The sequence below is a fragment of the Amblyomma maculatum genome, chromosome 1 (genome assembly GCF_055883805.1).
Source record: "Amblyomma maculatum isolate TAMU_Amacu chromosome 1, ASM5588380v1, whole genome shotgun sequence".
Lineage (NCBI taxonomy): Eukaryota > Metazoa > Arthropoda > Arachnida > Ixodida > Ixodidae > Amblyomma > Amblyomma maculatum.
Window position 1 is genome coordinate 233,062,002 of NC_139344.1, and position 20,130 is coordinate 233,082,131.

The 20,130-nt window shown below is 45.8% G+C and overlaps 1 protein-coding gene and 1 pseudogene across 4 annotated transcripts in view; one reads left to right on the forward strand and one right to left on the reverse strand.

Moving 5' to 3' along the window:
* LOC146205895 (protein O-mannosyl-transferase Tmtc3-like) overlaps window positions 1-20,130 on the forward strand; it is a 431,454-nt gene that overhangs the window by 321,294 nt on the left and 90,030 nt on the right. For all 4 annotated transcript variants that reach the window (XM_084590561.1, XM_084590560.1, XM_084590562.1 and 1 more), the window contains one exon: window positions 16,714-16,850. In XM_084590561.1, coding sequence (XP_084446687.1) covers window positions 16,714-16,850 — 137 coding nt within the window. The remainder of the gene's footprint in view (window positions 1-16,713; window positions 16,851-20,130) is intronic.
* LOC146205897 (uncharacterized) lies at window positions 5,546-6,308 on the reverse strand (annotated as a pseudogene).

Below are 20,130 nucleotides of genomic sequence, written 5' to 3' on the forward strand. Positions count from 1 at the left end.
GTGGGAGGATAGGTGGTGGTTGCGGACCGCGAAGAGCATCATGGCCACCGTGTCTGCAGGGATTCCGACGATCTTACCCTCTGTCAGAGGGCGAAGGTCAATCGACCCAGAGCCCAACACAACGCACGTCTTTCGGTCGCGAAAGCATGGCACTTACACATTAGATGCACGATTGCTCCCTCGTAGCCGCATGTTTTACTAGCCCGTCTGTCGGCCATCCAAATTCGGAGTCGCTATTAGTAAGAGCAACATCAAGCTAGACACGGCACAGCAAGGTTGCTTCGCATCGTATAACTTATATGGAAGACGAAGGCGCAGTACAGGATCCAGAGTACTGAGAATGCGGTTTAGAACCTCAACTGTGTTCCACACAGCAAATGCGAGCTGCTGCGCCAACTCGGTAAAGGAATATTCACTTGAAGTCCGTCGTTGTTGGAAGATCGGGCAGCCTCGTCTAGCGGTGGTTTCATGTGATGCTGCAGTGCGTTAGCAGCCTTTGGGAAAGAACATCATTATCTTTGGTCATTGATCCGTGTTAAATTTCGCGAATTCCAGATAGGAGTTGTTCATGCGAACTGCGACGAAATGTGGCTTGCAAGACACGAAGGGCTGCTTTTGAATCTATAAAACTTTGTCCGTTCTTGCAGCTGTCCTTGGCTGACGAACTCAACTGCAGTCGGAAGGGCAGCTATAGTTCCGCTCCAGTAAGGGTAGTGTTGGTTGGTCGTCTTCACGTTGGTGAAGATATACCTTGCCGGAATAACTGCAGACCTTGTGTAACTTGCGCACTTATCTGAGCTATGCGGTGATTGCGGTTAGAGTGCTGAGGTTCTATCAGGATATGCTTTGAAGCAGCCAATCATACATTTTTTTTTCGTAATACCTTACATAGACAGGTGCACCCGAGGTTGATGTAATCGTAATTAGGGGGTAGTCTCTTTTGAAGATAAAGTAATATACGATGGAAGACAGGCACGATGATCAGCAAGGACTTTGGCGAACGCGGTACGTGGTCTAATTACCGGAATAGTTGCGAGATGATGACAGGTGATGACAGGCAGCCCGACTGAGGGGCGGAATGAGTTTTGTCTATCAACAGCAACGTATCTGGAAACTGAATGTTCATTGGCGATGATAGCAGTTGCTGTTGTAGAGCCACATCTTGGCAGTCCAAGGTACATACGGAGAGCTCGCGCTTGCACTCACTGAAGAGCCTCAATTCAAGAGTATACACAGTGTGCATCAACCGTATACAATAGGGCAAGCGAAGTGTTAGAAAATATTAGCTGTCATCACGAGAAAACAAATAGGGTGAAGCTTGTCATCTAGTTTGTCTTTTTCTGATCTGCGTTGCTGGTTTCGAACTTCATTATCACACGCTCTCTCGCCTGTTTCTAGAGAAAAGATGACAAAATAAGAGACATACAAGCAACTTTTCTAGACTAGGGGAAATCGTGGCTCGGATGTCATCTTTCAGAGGGGTTGCCCTTTCAGCTTTTTCTTGTGATGAAATTTCTTACACAAGACCTTCGGACCTGTACACTTAAAATGAGTAAAAGCATTTAAACGGGTTCCTTTCGTGATAATCTAAAGAAAAACACATATGTAGGTGGTTGAGCGCTCTACATCCGCGGTGGCCATCTTGTTGCTTCTGCCGATGAACTGAGACTGCTCGAACCATTTCGAAAGGTAAGCGGCAGAAAATATCCTCGTGGGAAATGCCCAGGGCTAAGCTACCGTGTAATGGCTTATCCTGCCGTCTACTCAACTTCGTACGATATTAGCGTGAGAAGAAACTACCGAACGCGAGGCTTTAAGCTATAAAACAACGAAAAAGGCTGCATCGCTAACGCCTGGGCAACCGTAAGTGCGCGGGGTCAGGGGAAGGAAAAAGAAATGCGACGAGCCCAGCTCAAGAATGGACGCCCAGAAGGCAAAGCGGGGGAAAAGCCGCCGAGAAAATACGCTAGGCAGGGAACGCAATGTGCATCAGCGATGCAACGATGGCGCTTCGCCGAACTACATTCAATTCCAGCGCTCGTGCATGATGTATCACTCCGCTGCCTTGCACATCTCCCTGAAGAAAGTTGGCTCCGCTAGAGGAACGCAGCCTCTATGCATTTTTAATGAGACGCATCGCTCCCGCCCGCCGTTTCCTCTGCGGCTCCCATCACTTCTCTTGCTTTTTTGTACGCTTGGTTTTGCCTCTCTAGCCCCCTGTCCCCTTTCCTTTTCTTTTCTCTCCCTCTGCACCATGCATTCTCTCGATGGTGGAACAAGAGAGTGTCTTGCCTTTTGTTCTTGGCCGCCGCCTGAGTTGCTTGACTTGGGGTTTTCGTGTACTCTCAAATGGCGATAAAGCCCCGGCGCCCGCTACTTGGCTATAGCTTGGCATCTCACCAGCCAGGTGACGCGCAGCCGAATGCAGCGGGACTTCCGCCGTTACGCTCTATGTAGTGCAAGAAGCCGCACCCCCCCCCCTCTCCCACCCTTCTCGCCCCTTTCTCCGTTTCATGCGTGGCTCAAACCTCCGCTTTCAGCGTGAATCGATCACTGACCTCAGTAATGAACATGCATGCTTGACACATTCATTAGCGTGGGCATTTCGAAAATAAAGTCAGCCATGGTTGTCATAAAAAAAGCCATGCTTGACGCATCCTTTATATGGCGTTTTGAAAAAGGACTAAACCCAATATTGTCCAACTATCACAGCCATGCTTCATACATTAGTTAAGGTTGGCGGTAAAAACTGAATAAGAAAGACAATGTCCGGCCCGCACTGTCCATGACGCATCGGGCTCATGCATGGTAATGGAGGAAGTAATTAATGGTAGTTAATTAATTACTTAGTCAATTAATTAGCCCAAGTTCCTGACCCGGTTGTAGATGAGGTGGCCGTTCGGTATGTTTACCTAGCTGTAATGAAACCTAGGCGCAGCCCTGAGTCATGCACAGCACCCCCTGAAAAAGCCAACTCGTGTAGGACGAGCTTGCACGACGTAGCACTCTGCGCTGCAGGGACACGCGTGGCGGCACGCGGCTTGTTAGCCGAGCTGCGGCACACCAGACGAAAAAAAGGGTGTCGCCAGCGTGGCGACGCGCTTGAACGCGATATGCCCTTCACACAACCCTCGCTTCGGAGTGAATTCGTCGTTTTGCTGCGCTTTTCGGGCCACTGGCTCCAAATGGCTCATATCGTTTTCGTTTCGTCTTATCTTGCTTGCATCACGAGTAATAAATTTGCTGTGTCTTTTGTTTCGTTTTCCAGTTCGTCAGCTTCCAGGCCTAACAAGAGACGCTGGTTAGTCGGCAGAAAGTTTCGGAGGGACTTAATCTTTGCCTTTAAGGTTACGACCGGACAGCGTTATTGGCTGCCGCCAGTGGCTATTTTCGTGGATCCTCGTTGGCGTAGTCACTAAAGTTCTTAGATAGACTCCATCTTGAAACGTTGGCATTCACCCCTCACAGTATATACAATTTACTACTCGCTTAACCACTAATCCCTTAATTTATGCCTCTTTAATATTACACGTGCTCATTAGCATACATTTGTAAGCTACCGCAATATGTGAAAGAATACTCGACATGGCTAGGTAGCCCCGCTTTAATGAAGCCACACGAACATGTATGCGTGGTCTGCAGGTAGCGTGTCTGACGACCCCAGGTCGAAGGGTCCGGGTGCAATTCGTATCTCTTCCCAATTAGAATTTTTTTTTCAGCGCAGTTCAATTACTTTACATACTTACGTGTTATAATGAGGTATGAGCCACGCTGGAACCCTGTAGTCATAATTTATGCAATGTTTAGGTTCCTTTTCAGTTGTCCCGCTGCACGTGTGACGTCAAAGCTTTGCGACCAATACGATTTTTTTCTACTCATCAACGGCGCCGCCAAGTTTTCTGCTGCCGCTTTACAATTGTTCACTTCGTAAACTTCCGCATGACCCTGTTGCTACTCGAATTATCGCCGCACTTGCGTCTGCCTGCGAGTGCGGATGCCCCAAAAATGCTTGCATTCAGTGTATCGCGCATGCGCTCTTCTAAATCTCTCTGTTGCACACGATGCGCACTTCTTCCGTCGCTGTGCTCTCTCCAGCCAGCTAGGCGAGTCAGAAGAGGCGGGCGGAAGCCGGAAGCAGTGCCGCGTCTGCTTTGCTGCGAGCAAACACCCTCATTGACCGCTTCCAGCGAGCGGTCAGCCGTCCGGCGTCCGGCGAACATATCGGCTCGACAAGATCGACGACGAACATCTATACTTCTCAGCTGCCAGCCGCCGGATGGCGTTCGCCATTTTTTTTTTTTCATCTAAAAATCATTCCATGCGGCTCGACTTGAAGGTGGACGAATGCCGGCGAAACCTCGTCAAAGCTCAGTCAAATGCAATTGACATGCGAGGTCCCATTTTGCCCTGTCGCTAGACACGCTCAACTAAATTACATTTACAATAATCTGCACGCAACAATGACCATTTGAAGCCTGTGTATCATGCCAAAAATAAATAAGCTGCATGGGTTTGTTGTCAACGTTTCGCGGAATCGCTCCAGATCAGAAGGTCTTGGAAGGGGAAGGTAAGAGCGCTCCCTATATACTTCACAGGGATTTAGACCTTGAGGTATAGGGATAAGTGACTCTGGCCACTACGAAGTAAACTATGGAGCTTCCATGCTTACTTTTGGCAAATACGGTGCTTCGCGTGGTTTGTTGTGCTATGATACGTGGGTTATATTATTATTATGAGACAATACTGTCAGTCCACATTAGAACTGTTAGAAGAGCTAGGTCTGCTCGGATAAGCAGCTTTGTTCGGAAGTCTGCGCGCTGGTACTTACTGTAGATAAAACGAACCACTGTTCGGTACAATGATGTCTATAACTGCCTTTTTGAACGTACCGGAACCAAACGATGTTTTTAGACAGCTCGGATCAGAGCCTTGTACGCCTTGTGCCACTTTTCGTTGCGCTGACTCGAACATAACTTTGTCGTATTAAACGTGGCGGAAACAAACGATGTTCGCGTACTCTGGTCGGGTAAGATCCTTGTACGCCAGTAGATTGGTTTCAGAAGAACATAAGACGTCGTTAAAAAAAAGAAGCTTGTTCACTGCTTTTTGAGGCGAAAACCTTTAATGGCTCAGGGCTGGGCAGCGTATCCGTCCATTCGTCAACTAAAAGTGTCCCACTTCTTCGCGAGATTCCGCGAGAATCCCCTTGCCAATCATCCTGACGACATCATCAGAAAAATAAAAATCCTGTCTGCAGCGAGAATCGAACCTGCATCCCTCGGATCCCCAGCCGAGCGTTTTAACAAACTGCGCCACGCCCAGGTTTCTCTTTTTTTTTTTTTTTCAGCATGGTATTTATTCCACTATGCACATGGACTACGTGTACAAATGATTAAGAAAAGAGCCTCAAATCAACACGATGCGCAATAGGATACGCCAAGTCAACAAAACTTTAAACAAGAGGCAATGTAGAGCACATCACTAAGAGTGAGTGCCACATCCGGTTCAAAGTCAGCCTGTGCATGCAATTCCCTAAAATGAACAATCATCCTACAGGAGTGGCCTTTGTAGAAAGAAAAGATTCACAATGTCTGTCCATCATGCGCGTTTTCCAGAGGCTGTCTAACCCAGGTAGAAAGAACATGTCTAAAGGCTTATCAACAAATGGCAATGCAGTGAGATGATGTAGAGAATGCGGTGTCAAATCAAGTCGTTTTTTCAACGTCCATTGCAAAATACCCGAGAACAATATTCCATCTTTACAATCGATGAAACAGTGCTTCGTGGTTTCTGGAAAATCACAAAGGCGGGAATTTATTGTAGATACAAAAATGACCTTTTTCCCTAACCACGTTTTAACCGGCAGGGTCCCAGTATAACTTATAAAAGAAAGTCTTCGTACATAGCGAGAGCGGCACTTTGCGCACTCTTTTGAGTACATCATGTCCCGGTAAACCAAAATACACAGAACGGTACATGGGTGGAGGAAAGAGCATGGAAATTAAATCTTTGTACAAACGCTTCCGCAATACAGAAAACAGGAACTCTGAGGAGAAACGAACAAGTTGGAATCAAGGAGATAAATACACCTCATACATTACACCCCATAAGCACGGACGATCAGAAACGTTAGAAGCCGAAATAAGATTCAGTAAAACATGAACTAGATTAACTTGCAAAATTGCACCTACTATCGGATGGGAAACGTCACGGAAAAACATGAAACGCGAAACAATCTGCCGAACAATCAGGTGGACTAGACCAAGGCCGCCGGCACGTACAGGCCGGAAAAGGTTATCACGCCTCATTGATTCAAAAGATGAATCCCACACAAAAGTAGCGAACACTCTGTGGAAATGCTGGATACAAAGTCTTGCGCAGTGAATGTTTTGAAGTACATAGTAAATTTTAGTGGTTAGAAACAGATTGCAGGAGGTCGCCCTGCCAAAACTAGAGAGACCATGAGGGATGAGGGTCTAAGCGTAGCGCTAAAGAATCGGCACACGGTCTTTCCAGTAAGGCGCACTATTCGTATAGGCACAGACTCCAAGGTACTTGGGGGGCCTAGGTGTCCATGCCACACCAGCACATTCAGCAGGCATCGATCCCCACATTCTAAACTAGTGACCGCAGCTCTTAGACCGGTTGATTCGAGCACCTGACACTGAACCGAAAACCTCCGTTAAACGAATAACCTCATCAATGCTTGGTTTGCCAGCGCAGAAAAATGCGAGGTGATCTGCATAAGCTCAAACCTTCAGTTCGTGACCCATAATACGAAAACCACTAAGTGCTCTGCTGTTTATGACACTTTACAAAGCGGCTCCAAGTATAGAGCGAACAAGAGCAGGGACAGTGGGCATCCTTGTTTAACAGAGGACTCGATGGGGACGGGTTTTGAGAGACAGCCATTTGCAATCAATCGTGCGTAAGATTCTTTGTAGCAAAGACGTATCCAGGTAGAATCAATTGAACCAAGATTGGCACGATGTAAGAGAGAAAAAGGGAATGAATGAGACACACGATCAAACGCCTTTGCCAGGCCAATTTGCAGCAGTGCCAACTACTCGTGAGCGTTTCTGCAATATTGCCGAGCCCTACGCGCCACATGAAGATTAGACAGTATTGACCGGCCTCTCAAGCCTCATGTGTGATGAGGTTCAATCAAAGTAGAAATTGCAATCTGTAGCCGATTTGGGATGATTCTAGCTAAAATCTTATAATCAACATTTGAAAGCGTGATAGGCCTCTAGCCGTCTACACATCGGGAGGTTTTCTTTATCATCAGTTTTTGGTATTAGCACAGTATGACTTTTGGTAAAAGACTGCGGCAGAAACCCGACATCAATACTAGTCTCAAAAATTTGGAGTAGGAAAATGGAGAGGGCAGATTTGAATGTCTTGTAAAATTCACCTGATAGACCATCAGGTCCCGGTGTTTTGGAAAGCGACAAACGGTCAATTGCGTATTCAACTTCAGTTAAGGTTAATGGAGAACTTATCAGTATACATTCATCTTCAGAAAGTGGCTTGATCATAGAAACAAGGAGCTCTACATGATCGTCATCAGCATTACTTGTAATGGCAGAAAAAGATAGGTGTAGTGTTTTGCAAACTCGGTTACTATTGTACCAGAATTAGTAAGCAAGGCACCACTAATATAGAACTCAGAGACTCGTTTGGCAGCCGCATGGCGACGCTCATCAAGTAATGCCTGTCTGGGTTGGCTCCGCAGACTGCAAAGCACAATTGCTACGGGACCGCATACGGGACACCCGAAAGCGCCCTGCATCAAGCTTTTGAAGGTGGCATTTTACAACAGTAATTTCCTCTGTGTATAAGCTGGGAGCCTCACGTTCAAGCTCGTGCAAATTACGAAGGCTATGCAGCAGCCGTTTTTATTCACCGTATTTGAAGTAAGACCTGAATGAACCAATCTCTGTAGCTATTTACTGAACTTGTTGCTTAAACAATTTCCAAGCTGTAAAAGATGGTAGACTCAAGGCGAAACAAGAATCCAAAGCTGTCCTCACGCGCTGTGCAAAATCTTCCTCGTTTAACAGCGAAGAATTAAGCTTCCACAGGGCCCAGTGCGGCTGAAACTTTGGACGGGAACTTTCCTTAATCCGCACAGTGACCATGCAATGGTCAGAAAAAGAAATCGGCCTGACACCGCATGAAATGCGCCGTTTAAGAAGTTCTGCGGAGACGTAAATGCGATCAAGATATATATGAGAACGTGGATGAAGTCTAGTATCTATTAAATCTGCGCTTTCAGTGATACATGATAAAATGCCAGGGCTCTTATCGGCATTTTGACTAGGCCCCAACGGTCATGTGGGTCGCATGCGCAATTGAAGTCACCCATAAATACCAAATACCGATCGCATTCTAGGATAAGTGTAATATCACGAAAAAAAGCTGTTCGCTGCACCCGATTATTTGAAGCATACACGTTGATAAACTTCCACGATTCGCCATTCAGCCGAAAGTCACAACATATAAGGCGCCCTTCTGCATCAACCATGGTGCATAAAGTCAAAAACGGAGAGGCTCTTTTTAAAGAGCAGACAGCACAGGCCTACCGAGTGAGACACACAGACGTTGTAATCTGTTAGAAAGGCTCCGTGTCCAATTCACTATCTTAGTCGCCTGAACACCGATGACGTCTAGTCGGCTTCCCGAAAACAGCCAACGCAGCTACACCTGTTTCTGCCTAGACCGGAGACCACACACGTTGAGGGCCGCAACAATCAGCTTCTGGGCGCTCGCCATGGTGACCTAAGTGCAACTAGGTCAAGCATCTGCGAAGTCTGGCGGCAATCTGGAAGGTGATAACTCCCTGGAACTGGCACCCTTTCTCCTCGATCTGCAGCGGCGAGGAGATTTCTTACCCTTCGACTTCCGGTGGCGGGACTTGTGCTTTGCAGTAACAGCGCCTCCTTCAAGGGAAGCAGAAATCAGTGACACGCCACGTTTCGAGGCCTCACTTGGACATGACACATTCAAATCGCAGTTGCCGTCACTACCAGGCCACCAGGCTAGCAGCTAGCTTCCTCTAGGGTGGATCTGACAGTGGCATTTAGAATTGCAGCAGCGCAGACACTCGGGTCCGCAGCCACAACAGCACATTTGTCTTCTTCTGGCTCACGCACAACACATGAACGCGCCCCAAGAGTGGCATCAGCGACGCAGCGAATTACAGGCGTCTGGTCTGCCAGTCTCTGGCACACATCTGCTGAGCGCTGATCTGAATGTGAAAGCTGGGTAGGCTCACGCGGCATTGGGCCGCTAGTCGATGATTCAGTATATTTAACTACTGCCATGCCACCAGCAGTATCCAAAACCTCTGTTGCATTCATTAAAAGATCTTGCAGAGTGTCATCCACAACATGGCTACTACTTCGGAGTTTATCCGCGGCGTACGTCGCTACGCACTGCTCTGTAGTATGGCCGAATCGCCGACATTCATCACAACGAGGGGTACGGCAATGTCGTCGAATATGACCGACCTTGTGGCAGCGAAGACACAAGGGAGGCCTACCTGGCACTAAAACCAGACACCGCAGACCATAAACTGTCAAAAGATGGGTCACGTCATTCACAGTGACGCTATCAGCAAGAGTCAGGGCAATGTCACGATTCAAAGTCCGCATCCCCTCCATTTCCGATACTCTCCAATGCTCCACGGTGATGGAGGTAACTTTACCACAAGCACGGAAGGCGTCACGGACGTAAAGGTCTTCGAAATGTTCGGATTGCCAGAGAAGCTTGAGTTTCACAATTTTTGGTTCAGGGTGAAACGCACATCATAATTCTTCTTGTCTACCGCGAGGATGATAAGTAGCGGGATTTTGCGATTCTTTCCTTTCCTGCTAGCCTGTTATAGAACGCCGGTGAACTCTGATGCGTTAAACGTAACGCTGGTTGCGTTCAACATGGGCGCGCGATGTATCGTGTGCAGCAGCAACGCTCAGGCTTTTGCATTTCTACACTACAGATTCTGCAGTGCTCTAAGAATTTTCAGTTATGTTGTACACATGTTCCTTTTATTTAGGGTCTTGAGAGATAACAACGCCTTGGTATTTATTTTCTGTTACGGTTTCCAAAATGACATTGGCAATGTTAAATTGAAGGGGAAGTTAAATCTTGATTTCTTTTTCGTCGCTGACATCGCTACTGATCTTTTTTTTTTTTTTTTTTTCTAGGTTGATGACCATTTTCCAGCTATTACAGCACAGAACGACGTTGTTAACGTAAAGGGAACAAATGGATTTATGTGTACATCGCGCTTAGAACATCCCTACAGTTGTGGTTGGTCTACGAAAGCTGCATTTAATGCTGTAATTTAATTGCTCGCTCCCACTTTGCCAACATTGACCTACAACAACAAGAATGGGCGGTATCTCAGCGTTACATAGTGACACCTTAATATTTGTGCGAAATCCTTCTGTAAAGTATGTTCCTTGAAATTAAAATTAAACCAACTTCTTTCACAGCGAAGCTTTTAGTTTATAGATGATCATTGAACTCAGCTAGAATATGCCTGCACGACGGAGGGCCCATTTAGTAAAGCCAATATTCCAAGCATGAGAGACAATCCAGCGCAAAGCTGTTCGTTTTATTTTTTTTTTTTTTCTTTCTAAACTCCGCGTTACCAATTCTCATCAGCATTAATGAATGATTATGGCATAGGTGCATTGAAAACTCAAGAAAGCACGCGATATACAAATTTATATTTTGCTACATGTTCTTAGTGAGTCCGGAATCATACAAACAACCACTAGTCACGTGATTAGAAAGACGTCGTCGTGCGCAGTCGTTAACCTCCTTATTGCGCCAGAACTGACATCTTTGAGAAACGTGTTTTTCTCGATCAATAAGAGAATGGGACCGAATCCCATTGATATAACTTATAAGCGCTGACGTTATTACCAGTATTTTACAAGAATTTTGCATTTTTAATATGAAAGTGTGGCTCAAATTGTTTACAGTAATTAACTTCTCATCTTGCGGTTTGAATCCATGTTTGTAAACCCATTTTCTTTTTTTTTTTTGTCACCCTTTTAGTTTGCGCGCAAAATGTTACAATGTTACACCTGCTTTCTTTCTATTATACTGCTCCTCCTGCATGAGCCAACCTAGGCTCGCAGTATTGAATACAAAAAAAAAAAAAAACAAAAAAAAAAACAAAAAAAAAAAACTTACATTTCACGCTGCCCTGCATTTTTTTTTTTTTTTTGAAGGTAAATAGGCATAAAGCATTTCTTGTTAGCAAAAAAAAATGTATACAGGCTTCATAGAACACGTTTTTTTTTTTTCTTACTCATCAGAATCAGATAAAGTTGGCAATGCAGGAATACTTATGTTTTTGCTTCCTAACGGTAGTTATACTTGGCATGGCCGTTAAAAGAGACGCACCCGCATCTCTGTGGACGTGTCGACATCGTATCCGAGCACCATCTCGCTCAATTTTATAGTTCTGAGAAGTCTCATCCTTTCCGTTGTCGTCTATGGTGCAAATTTGACGGTCGAGAAACCTGCTGGCACAATGTTCTGCCAATCGACGGCTTAAATCAGAACGAATCCTTGGTATCAATTCCTGAGAGGTTAACTTCGCGGAGCGTTTGGCCATGTTGGTGCCCGCGGCAGTGATTGATACAGAAGTGGCATGGGCGTCATCGCTACAGACACGTTTGATCCTCCACCTGCATTTACAGGATGGATTTGCAATGAGAGAAAGTTCAATAAAAAAATGGGGGAAAAAAAGGCGCACAGAAGCGCCGCAGCAAGCAGTGTCTTCCGCGGCGTTTTTGCTCGCGGCCCCGTAATAATGACGACTCCAGGTCCCGCGAATTGGGCAGCGTCCGACCGGCGCTAAAGTGTCTTGGCAACGCAGGTACTCATTACCCGAGCTTAGAGCCGAGAAAGGATCGCTAAAAATTCGCGCGTGCCGTCTGTGGGGTCGTTCGGGAGCAGAGGAGCGTTCATTAGAGGACGGCGAAATACTCATCCGGCGCAAAGCGTGCCGCAGGCTCGTGCAGCCGCGCGGGAGGAAATGCCCCGACCGAGAGCACATGCGTCCCCCACGAGCTCATCGTTAGTAAAATGCGTCTTGCAACTCCCCGGGGAGTTTCAATTCGCTGCGTTCGCGAAAACTTCTCGCTTCCTTGTTCTTGGCGGCGTTCTCCGGCGCCACGTTGCTTCCCCTCTCTTCGCGCCCCACAAAATGCCTCATTGATTCCGCCCCCTCCCGAGAGGGCGCCTCGGCAGAGCTTCGACTGCCCGGATCATTCGCCATCACGTTTTGTTTGGCCCGCTCTGCGTTGTTGGGATCCCGCGCTTGTAGGGGAAGCTCGCCCGGCGTAATGATCAAAGGAAGACGGCATCCTTGCTTACAGGACGGCGCCTGCGCGCACGATCGACCTTCGGCGCAAAAGCTCGCCGGCGACGAGCCACCTTTGTCGTCGGCGACTTCCCCACGCCTGGCAACCCGCCGGTTTGTTTACGCCGGAGCGCACTCATTAGGACAAAAGCCCATCGAATTGTTCCCCTGTCACTCTCCCGCTTGTTCGCCGCCCGCTGTTTTCCTTTTCACAAATGAGCCGGGCACTTGGAAGCCGTTTAGAGGATTACAAAGTGCGCTGGCCGTCTGGCGGCAAGAGGTGCTCCTCCCCGAGGACTGAGCATCGATGCTTCACGGAAGCCGTTGTTTCGGGGACGTTCGCTGCATTATCGGCAGGCCACCGCGGTTCCCCTGGAGGAAGACACTGCATTCAGTTTGCCCACAGCTAGCAAAAAATATGTCGTCACGAAGCACACACATACACACACATAAAAAGAGGAGGTTTTGTTTTGCCACCGGCAACGATTCGACAAGTCGGCAACTATAGATGTGAGCTGAGCCTCCGCTAGCAGTAATCCTTGCGTTTACTTTGTTGTGTCGGCCGTCTAACGACCAACCCTGGGAGCAAGCTAGTGTCCGTGCAGCTGTATTTCCGTACCAATAGTCTGGCGTCTCTAACCGCGCTTCGACCGGTCGCTTGTCGTTAGAAACGGTTGAATTGGCAGTTCGTCTCGCATCCCTAAATCCGTAATGAATAACACAGTCCGATCATTTAGGGCACAAAGTTATTTACTTCGCAACTGTTCGTCCGTTATAACGATGTTAGGGACAGTGTTGCCAAGGTAGCGGTTTTCTCTCCAAATTTGGCGGGTTTTTACACTGTTTGGCGGGCAAAATTGTTTTATTGTGACAGGCGGGATTTTCAGCAGTTTTTAGGTCCTGTTGGCTTTTTATTTGCGGTTTTTTGGTGGTTGAACAGTTTCGTTTTGAATAGTGCAAGCTCTTTAAAGTTGTATTTATTTTTGCAGTAGAATGCCCCTCAAAGCGCATGACATCTCTGAGATGTCAAGGTGGCGAATATTCGAACATTCCCGCAATATGCACCTTGAATTGATTTACACATCATTTATCATGTGTTTTTGGACATGCGAAGGGGGTGGTCTGGGATCTGTCAATTATACGTAGAGGTTTAAGCAAAAGTGGCTGCAGGACCCTAAATTCCAAGACTGAATACTGGAAGTTCAAAATGTAAATGTGCGCTATTTGTGTAGTTAAAGAGTCGTCTGTGCGCACAAACCATTCTTCAACTATTATGGAAATCAAGAAGTAATCGTTGCCAGTCAACTGTAATGGAAGAAGCCAACACTTGTCATCTGCAACAGCCGTTGGAACACAGCTGTATTCTGAGATGAAGAGAAAGCTAGTACAGTGATGCTATAAAAATCCCTTCTCGAGCTGGAAGAATTCGCTCTCGCCATGTTGATGCTGGCCTTGTAGAATGCAGAAGTCGCACGCAGGTTCAGTTTTCCAAGCATTATCAAATTCCAACAAGAAAACTAATGTGAAAAAACGATGACGAATTTCATCTTTATTGTTCGAGTAGCACTCCGAAAGCAGAGTAAACGCTGCTGAAACTACGAGCTGCTAGCAAATGTAGGACGCAAGATCAACACGATGAATGTGTGTGTTGACAGCAGTGCTGACATCCAGCCTGTAACCAGCGCTACGAGTGGAAAATCATCGGCAAAATTTTTTTAGTCCAAAGTTTCTAGTCAAAAGAGAAAATTTGTCTTCTATCTTCTAATGTATTTACGATATTTGTTATATCGTTTACAAACCAAAAACAAAATGAAATTTATGAATATTAGCTTTTGATGCAAATGTTCAATTTAGTGGTTTTTAGCTGGTTTTCGGGCTTCCTTTTGCGGATTTTCTATTTCTGCATTGGCAAAACTGGTTATAGGACCTGGTTAGGGGCCATCCAAATCCACTGAATCAAAATGGTTATCGTCGGTCCAACGCATTTCGCTTCACGTTAGCTACCTAACCGTAACAAGAGACACAAAACCATCGTAGATGCCGTCCGAAATTAAAACTGTCTCGTAAACTGGTCGGGTTACCGCGTAGCTAACTCTCCTTACCTCTTACAGACACAGCGTACAAAACTTAATGCGGCATCCGGTATATAAGTACTTATTCGCCAGATGTCCCAGCTAGATGAAACCAAAGTTAGTTTTAACGATTGACTGTAGCCAGCGCAAAAAGACGAGGACGCTCGTTTGTCTACTTCATACGTCTTCGTCTTTTTGCGCTGTCTACACTCAATGGATTACCAACTTGCCCAAGCGTCTGTTTTAGTTTTAACGGGTGTATGTCCTTGCGTAGTGCAACCAGCTGAGGGTTGTTAACAGTCTCCTGGCCTAGTCTGCAGTGCTTTTTTTTTTCTTTCGGCAAAGTTACATAATTAGGATAAATAATTTACTCACTTCTTATATATTGCCTTGAGGAACAGAGCGTCACGGTAAAAGCTGCAGATTCACTCGAAATATGATTACTATGTTGTTTTCATTAAGTGTGTTTTAAGCAGCTTTATTTATTGGCCTTCAAAGAAGGCTTTCACGTAACCAGCTGTGTAGCTCAAATTACCCGCCCAACGAAGTTAGGCAATTGGTATCTACCAATATATATATATATATACCAATTGCGGCGCGGGTGTACCGAACGCTCTTTCCAAACCTACAGCGATATATATAGCGTTTCCTAGATGCCGCACTTCGAGTTTAATACTTCAGAATAAAAGACGGCAATGTCCACCGTTTGATAAAGGAACACAACACGGCGGTTGATTGCAACGTCGTACCAGCCAATGCCGCCTGAGGAATCTGTTATTTCTGTGCAGTGCGAGTAATGCATGGTGATTTTCAGTTGCTAACGGCGTGGTTTCAAACTTGCACCTGAAAGAAAAAAAAAAATCCAAGATAACTTGTGCGACAGCTTCTAGCAGAGCACGTAAAACAAAGTACGCACCGCTATAGTATTCCTTGCTGTGCAAGTCTTTGGTACTTCGCTCGCAACCCGCCCCTGCGATTACGTGTCACCCGTTTTTCAATATTTCAGAAACTGGCAATGCTTTCGCGACAAGAAAAAAAAAAAAAAGAAGGAAAGCCAAACCGCGGCCCCGCGTGCAGCTAACTCGTTATTTGGAGATATTCTACAGTTTCCTTACCCTCCGCAGCCTGTGAAGTCATCTACTTTTTGTGTGCACGTCTGTGCGTTTGTGCACGTGTGCAGCATGGTGAGAAATGGTTGTCGGGATTTTTTTTTTTTTTTTTTTTTTTGTGCAAGATTTTCGGTGTTAAACTCTCTGACCTCCTGGACAGCTCTGCATGCAATTAAAAAAAGTACTAAAATGTTCATCAAAAATCGATATTTGTCCACGCGCTGTTTTTGAGCTGGTGGAAACAGTTTCGTATTCTCTCTTCTCTTTGTACAGTACTGATGACGCAAGCTTAAAAATTCATATTATGCTGGCGTGTCGGTTCAGCCCGTTAATTATGCAAATTTTTTCAGCTCATGCAGATCACTTTAGTTGTCGATCCATTTGCCTTCTTTTTCATTATTGTAAACCAAGCTTTGAGAGCCTCGGTCGCCATCATTAGCTAGTGTGCGCAAAAATATCGCTAGATAATAGCTGAACTATAATTATGCGTTAGCAAATGCCTCAGTCATCATTCTTTGGTGGATGGTCTAGCGCATAGGTTATTTAAGCCTTGAAATAAAATGCAAAAATGGTGGAGGTGTTTCATAACTTTTGACATTTTCGAAAAAAAGCTGACAAGGGTGCTATATTAATATTGACATGATTTGAGCGTGGAAGTTTTGAGAGGGGCTCTCACGGTACTGATTAAATTGCCGCACAGACTATATTTTGCTTCCTGGCAAAACTCAGTGTATCACAATGAGGAGCCCAGTTTCAATCATACTTTGCGTGACTCTTGTAGGTCATCGTTTTTATATGCATATATCTGAGTGCCTAATATACGTACATTCTATAGATTCTTTTCTTTAGGTACACTTGAAGTCGGGAGTATATGATTCATAATACGATACTTTCCGTTAAAATGGCCCATTTCTTAGGTATAGTCTCAAGCTTAGAACGAAATTCCTCTCTTGGTAGACAGCTAATGAACATTCTTAGCTTAAGGCGCACTGAATGTATAAAAGGGAATTTTTTAGGGAGACCTCCAGCGCGTGCTGGTATGGACCTAATTGTAAGCAACTTGTCTCTCGGGGCGTCCATCTGAGAAGTGGGTCTCGCGTATACCTGGCCGCCTAAGCAGGTGCCGTTTTCTCTTTGTGCTCCGCAGGAACAAAGTCACAAATCCTACCGTCCACTGACTGTGCTGACGTTCCGACTCAACTTCGCTGTCCACGGCCTTGATCCGTTCGGGTACCACCTGGTGAACCTCCTCCTGCACGCCCTGGTGTGCCTCCTCTATCACAGGTAACCCAACACACCACCTCTCACTTTCAGAGATCGCGCGTTTGCTGGTGCTCTGCTAACTGTGCGCTTCAGGTACCCGTCAGAATTACGCCACGGCCGCAGCTCTCTGATCTCACTATTTGCGAAACCACTCTTCAAAACTGGCTGGAGACACGCGGCGAAGTTTCACAGACTGCGGTGCCGCTTATGAACTAGGCTGGCAGTGAACGTAGGCTGCTCGCTACTTTCATTTTTCTGCCGTGCATGTGTTTCGCGCAGCAATGAGCAATTTATATGAAAGCTAGAGAGTCTGCTAACCTTCGAGTTGTGACCCATTCAGATCGCCGGATTTCATTCCCTGGGTCCCGTGAGAGCTTCACACCCGGGAGTATCATCAAACAGCTTTGACCACGTAATACGGCATAAAAACTATTATTTACAAACGCTTGTTCATTGCCGATAGCCCTGTTTAGCGGCAAATCAGACCCTGCGTGGAAGCAGAGGGTCATGCTTTCACATACAAAAAATGATGTTACCACATAAAGCTTAAGCGACGGGCATTGTGATTGGGCAGAAGCCTTCATGACGCCAGGGACCTTCGTTCCCCGTAGGCAGAGGTCACTATTCTGTGATGCGTCATTACAAATACGGCTGCTCATCAGTGACTTTCACAGCTATAATTCGAAACTGCCGTACTAGTCTCCTGCCGAATAGAGAATGCAGTCCTTCTTGGGGAGGCATTTATGGGTCGATCTTGAATTGGGAGTTTAGACTGGCGGATGGGCGGGGCGGTCCCATTTTAGCCATGTATTTCTTGATCAATTTGTATAAAAACGAATGGCATGATTATCTTTTAAATTTTTTTTTTCGTTTGGGAATGACCCCTTAAAGGGCCACTGTCTAGGGCAGGCCCTTTTAAGCAAAGGAGCCCAGTGTTTCGATCAGGTACCGAAGATAGTCAGTGCAAAATGCTACAGTGACACGCGAGCCGCAAAGCATCGAAAATACAATTCAAAGCTCTCTCATGCTCTCTTTCGGGAAGCCAGCTTCCCCGTTTCCTGCGCTGGCCCGACGAGCCACAGTAATGACGTACGTACCGTGAACGACGTCCATTGGTCCGTCTCGCTGACTGACGGGAGAAGGATGGGTATCTACCGCTCGCTGCGTGAAACGCGGAAGAGGAAGGGGAATTTGTCTTGCGGAGGCTAGACGACCTCGGGCAGGAGAGTGAAAGACCTTTGCGAGGGAACGGAAGGAGAGGAGCATGACAGAATCGGGTGATTGCGGTGGCTGTAACTGCGTTATTAGTTACTCTATTCAAAAGCATTTTGCGGCCTTGCGTTCTAGGGGGAAAGTCTCACAGTCAACGGGGAAGAAAATATTTTCGACCGGAGGGTGGACAGTGGGCCTTTAAATCCGCCCGTGATCCTGGTTGACTTCTGTGATGAGAGCCTTGATGGTTGGCTTGCTAGTGGGTGTTCTGAAGAATGCGCCGCCTTTGGACACGTGATTCTTGTTTGCGGTGCGTTTTGCTGCAGCTATATTTACAGGTGATAATATCCCACGTATCTTGAGCGAAGATTTTCATTTGTTTTAAAGAAACCCAGTTAGGGAGCGAACGGAACCTGAGACACGCTGTTGGCACTGTCCAGAGTAACTTAGACTTTTTCTTTTCTTTTTTTCATTAAATAACTTATTATTTCTAATAGGCCACCTTTTAAAGTCATGGCTGCGTGCCTCAAGTGTGATTTAGAAAGTTGTAGAACACTGTCAGATATCTCTAATTGAATTGTTTTCTACAAAAATACCTCACGTAGTTATTTATTCCGTTCCAAACAAAGCCTGCGAAATAAGAAAAAACCTCACGTTGCGGGACGCTTGCTGACTGCTATTTTTGCACTGCTCTCAAGCGTGCGATGGATTAAAAAGGTGGGCTGCAGTGGGACTGTGGCCACGGAAAAGCGACAGGGCGTTATGCCGGTTCTAGGTTGCTGCCTCTCCGGCTTTTTTTTTTTTTTTTTTCGCATTACGGTGTAGATGTATGGTGCTGGCCGAGCGTTTCTTCTTCGAAGCAGAATCAAAAAGCTGTATTCTTTTTCTTTCTCTCGCTCTATTTTGCAGTCTCGGACTCTTTATCGCTTCCAAAACGCTCTACCAACACAAGCGCTCATTTGCGCCATCATGCGAGACGAGTGAAGCGCCCCAATACCTACAGCCGGCATAATGTCCTATCGCTTTCTCGTGACCACAGTCACTCTGAAGCCGGCCTCGTCCATCCATCGCACGCTTGAGAGCAGCACAATAGATGCTCACAAGCGCTCCATTACTTCTTTTTTTTTTTTTTCACATTTCGTGGGCTTTTTTTAGAAAAAAAGACTACGTCAGACATAGCGTGTAGAAAATAATTTGAGAGGTTTCTAAAGGCGCTCTACAATTTTTCGCATCACAGTTGGGATTTGCAGCGACTATTTAGGACTTCAGTATTGCAATTCTGCAGTAAAGTATAGTAATCTGCAGTATTTGGTCTAGAGCGTTTTCTTGTCGTTCATTTTCCAGTTGATTTATTTGGTACTTTATAACGATGTTCTAGCAATTTTGTTTCCGTTCTTCTTTTTTACATGCGATATAATGTAACCCCACTCACACAATACTCCAGCTGGACGCCTGTGAAGTACCCGAATAAATATAGATAAATAAATAAACTTCATAAATCAGAAAATAAAGAATTGTCCAAGTTTGTCCAAGTTGCAAACATCATGCATTCTGTTCAGTTCGCGTTCGGAAGGCTTCTTATTTTTATTATGTTAGCTCAGGTTACTTGGGACAACCTGTGTGCGTTATATATACATGGTGTCCCATCAAACATGAGCCATGAGCTAAGCAGTGAACTTTTGTATGCAGTCGAAGGAAACCAGTTGCATATTGCTGAGAACTATACGTTGCGCACCCCATAATTTTCTTTTTTTTTAGAATTGATTGTTTCTTAATTAGGTTATTTACCTCAATTACTAACATTGACTTTAGACAGTAACTGGGATTTACGAAGTTAGAGAGCACCTTCAGAAACCCCTATTCTATTATTTGTGATAAGGAATGTCTTACGTGTATATATATTTTTTAGAGCTCCAAAGAAAGCCTGCGAAATAAAATTTAAAAAAAAAATCCCGTGACGGGCGCATTCGCGTGCCACGATCGAGCTACTCTCAATCGCGGTTTGAGCGAACGAAATCATCTGCGGCCCCGACCAGACGGTCCTGTTGCAGCCGTAGGCCTTGACGTCGTTGATGGTTTCTCAGTCCAT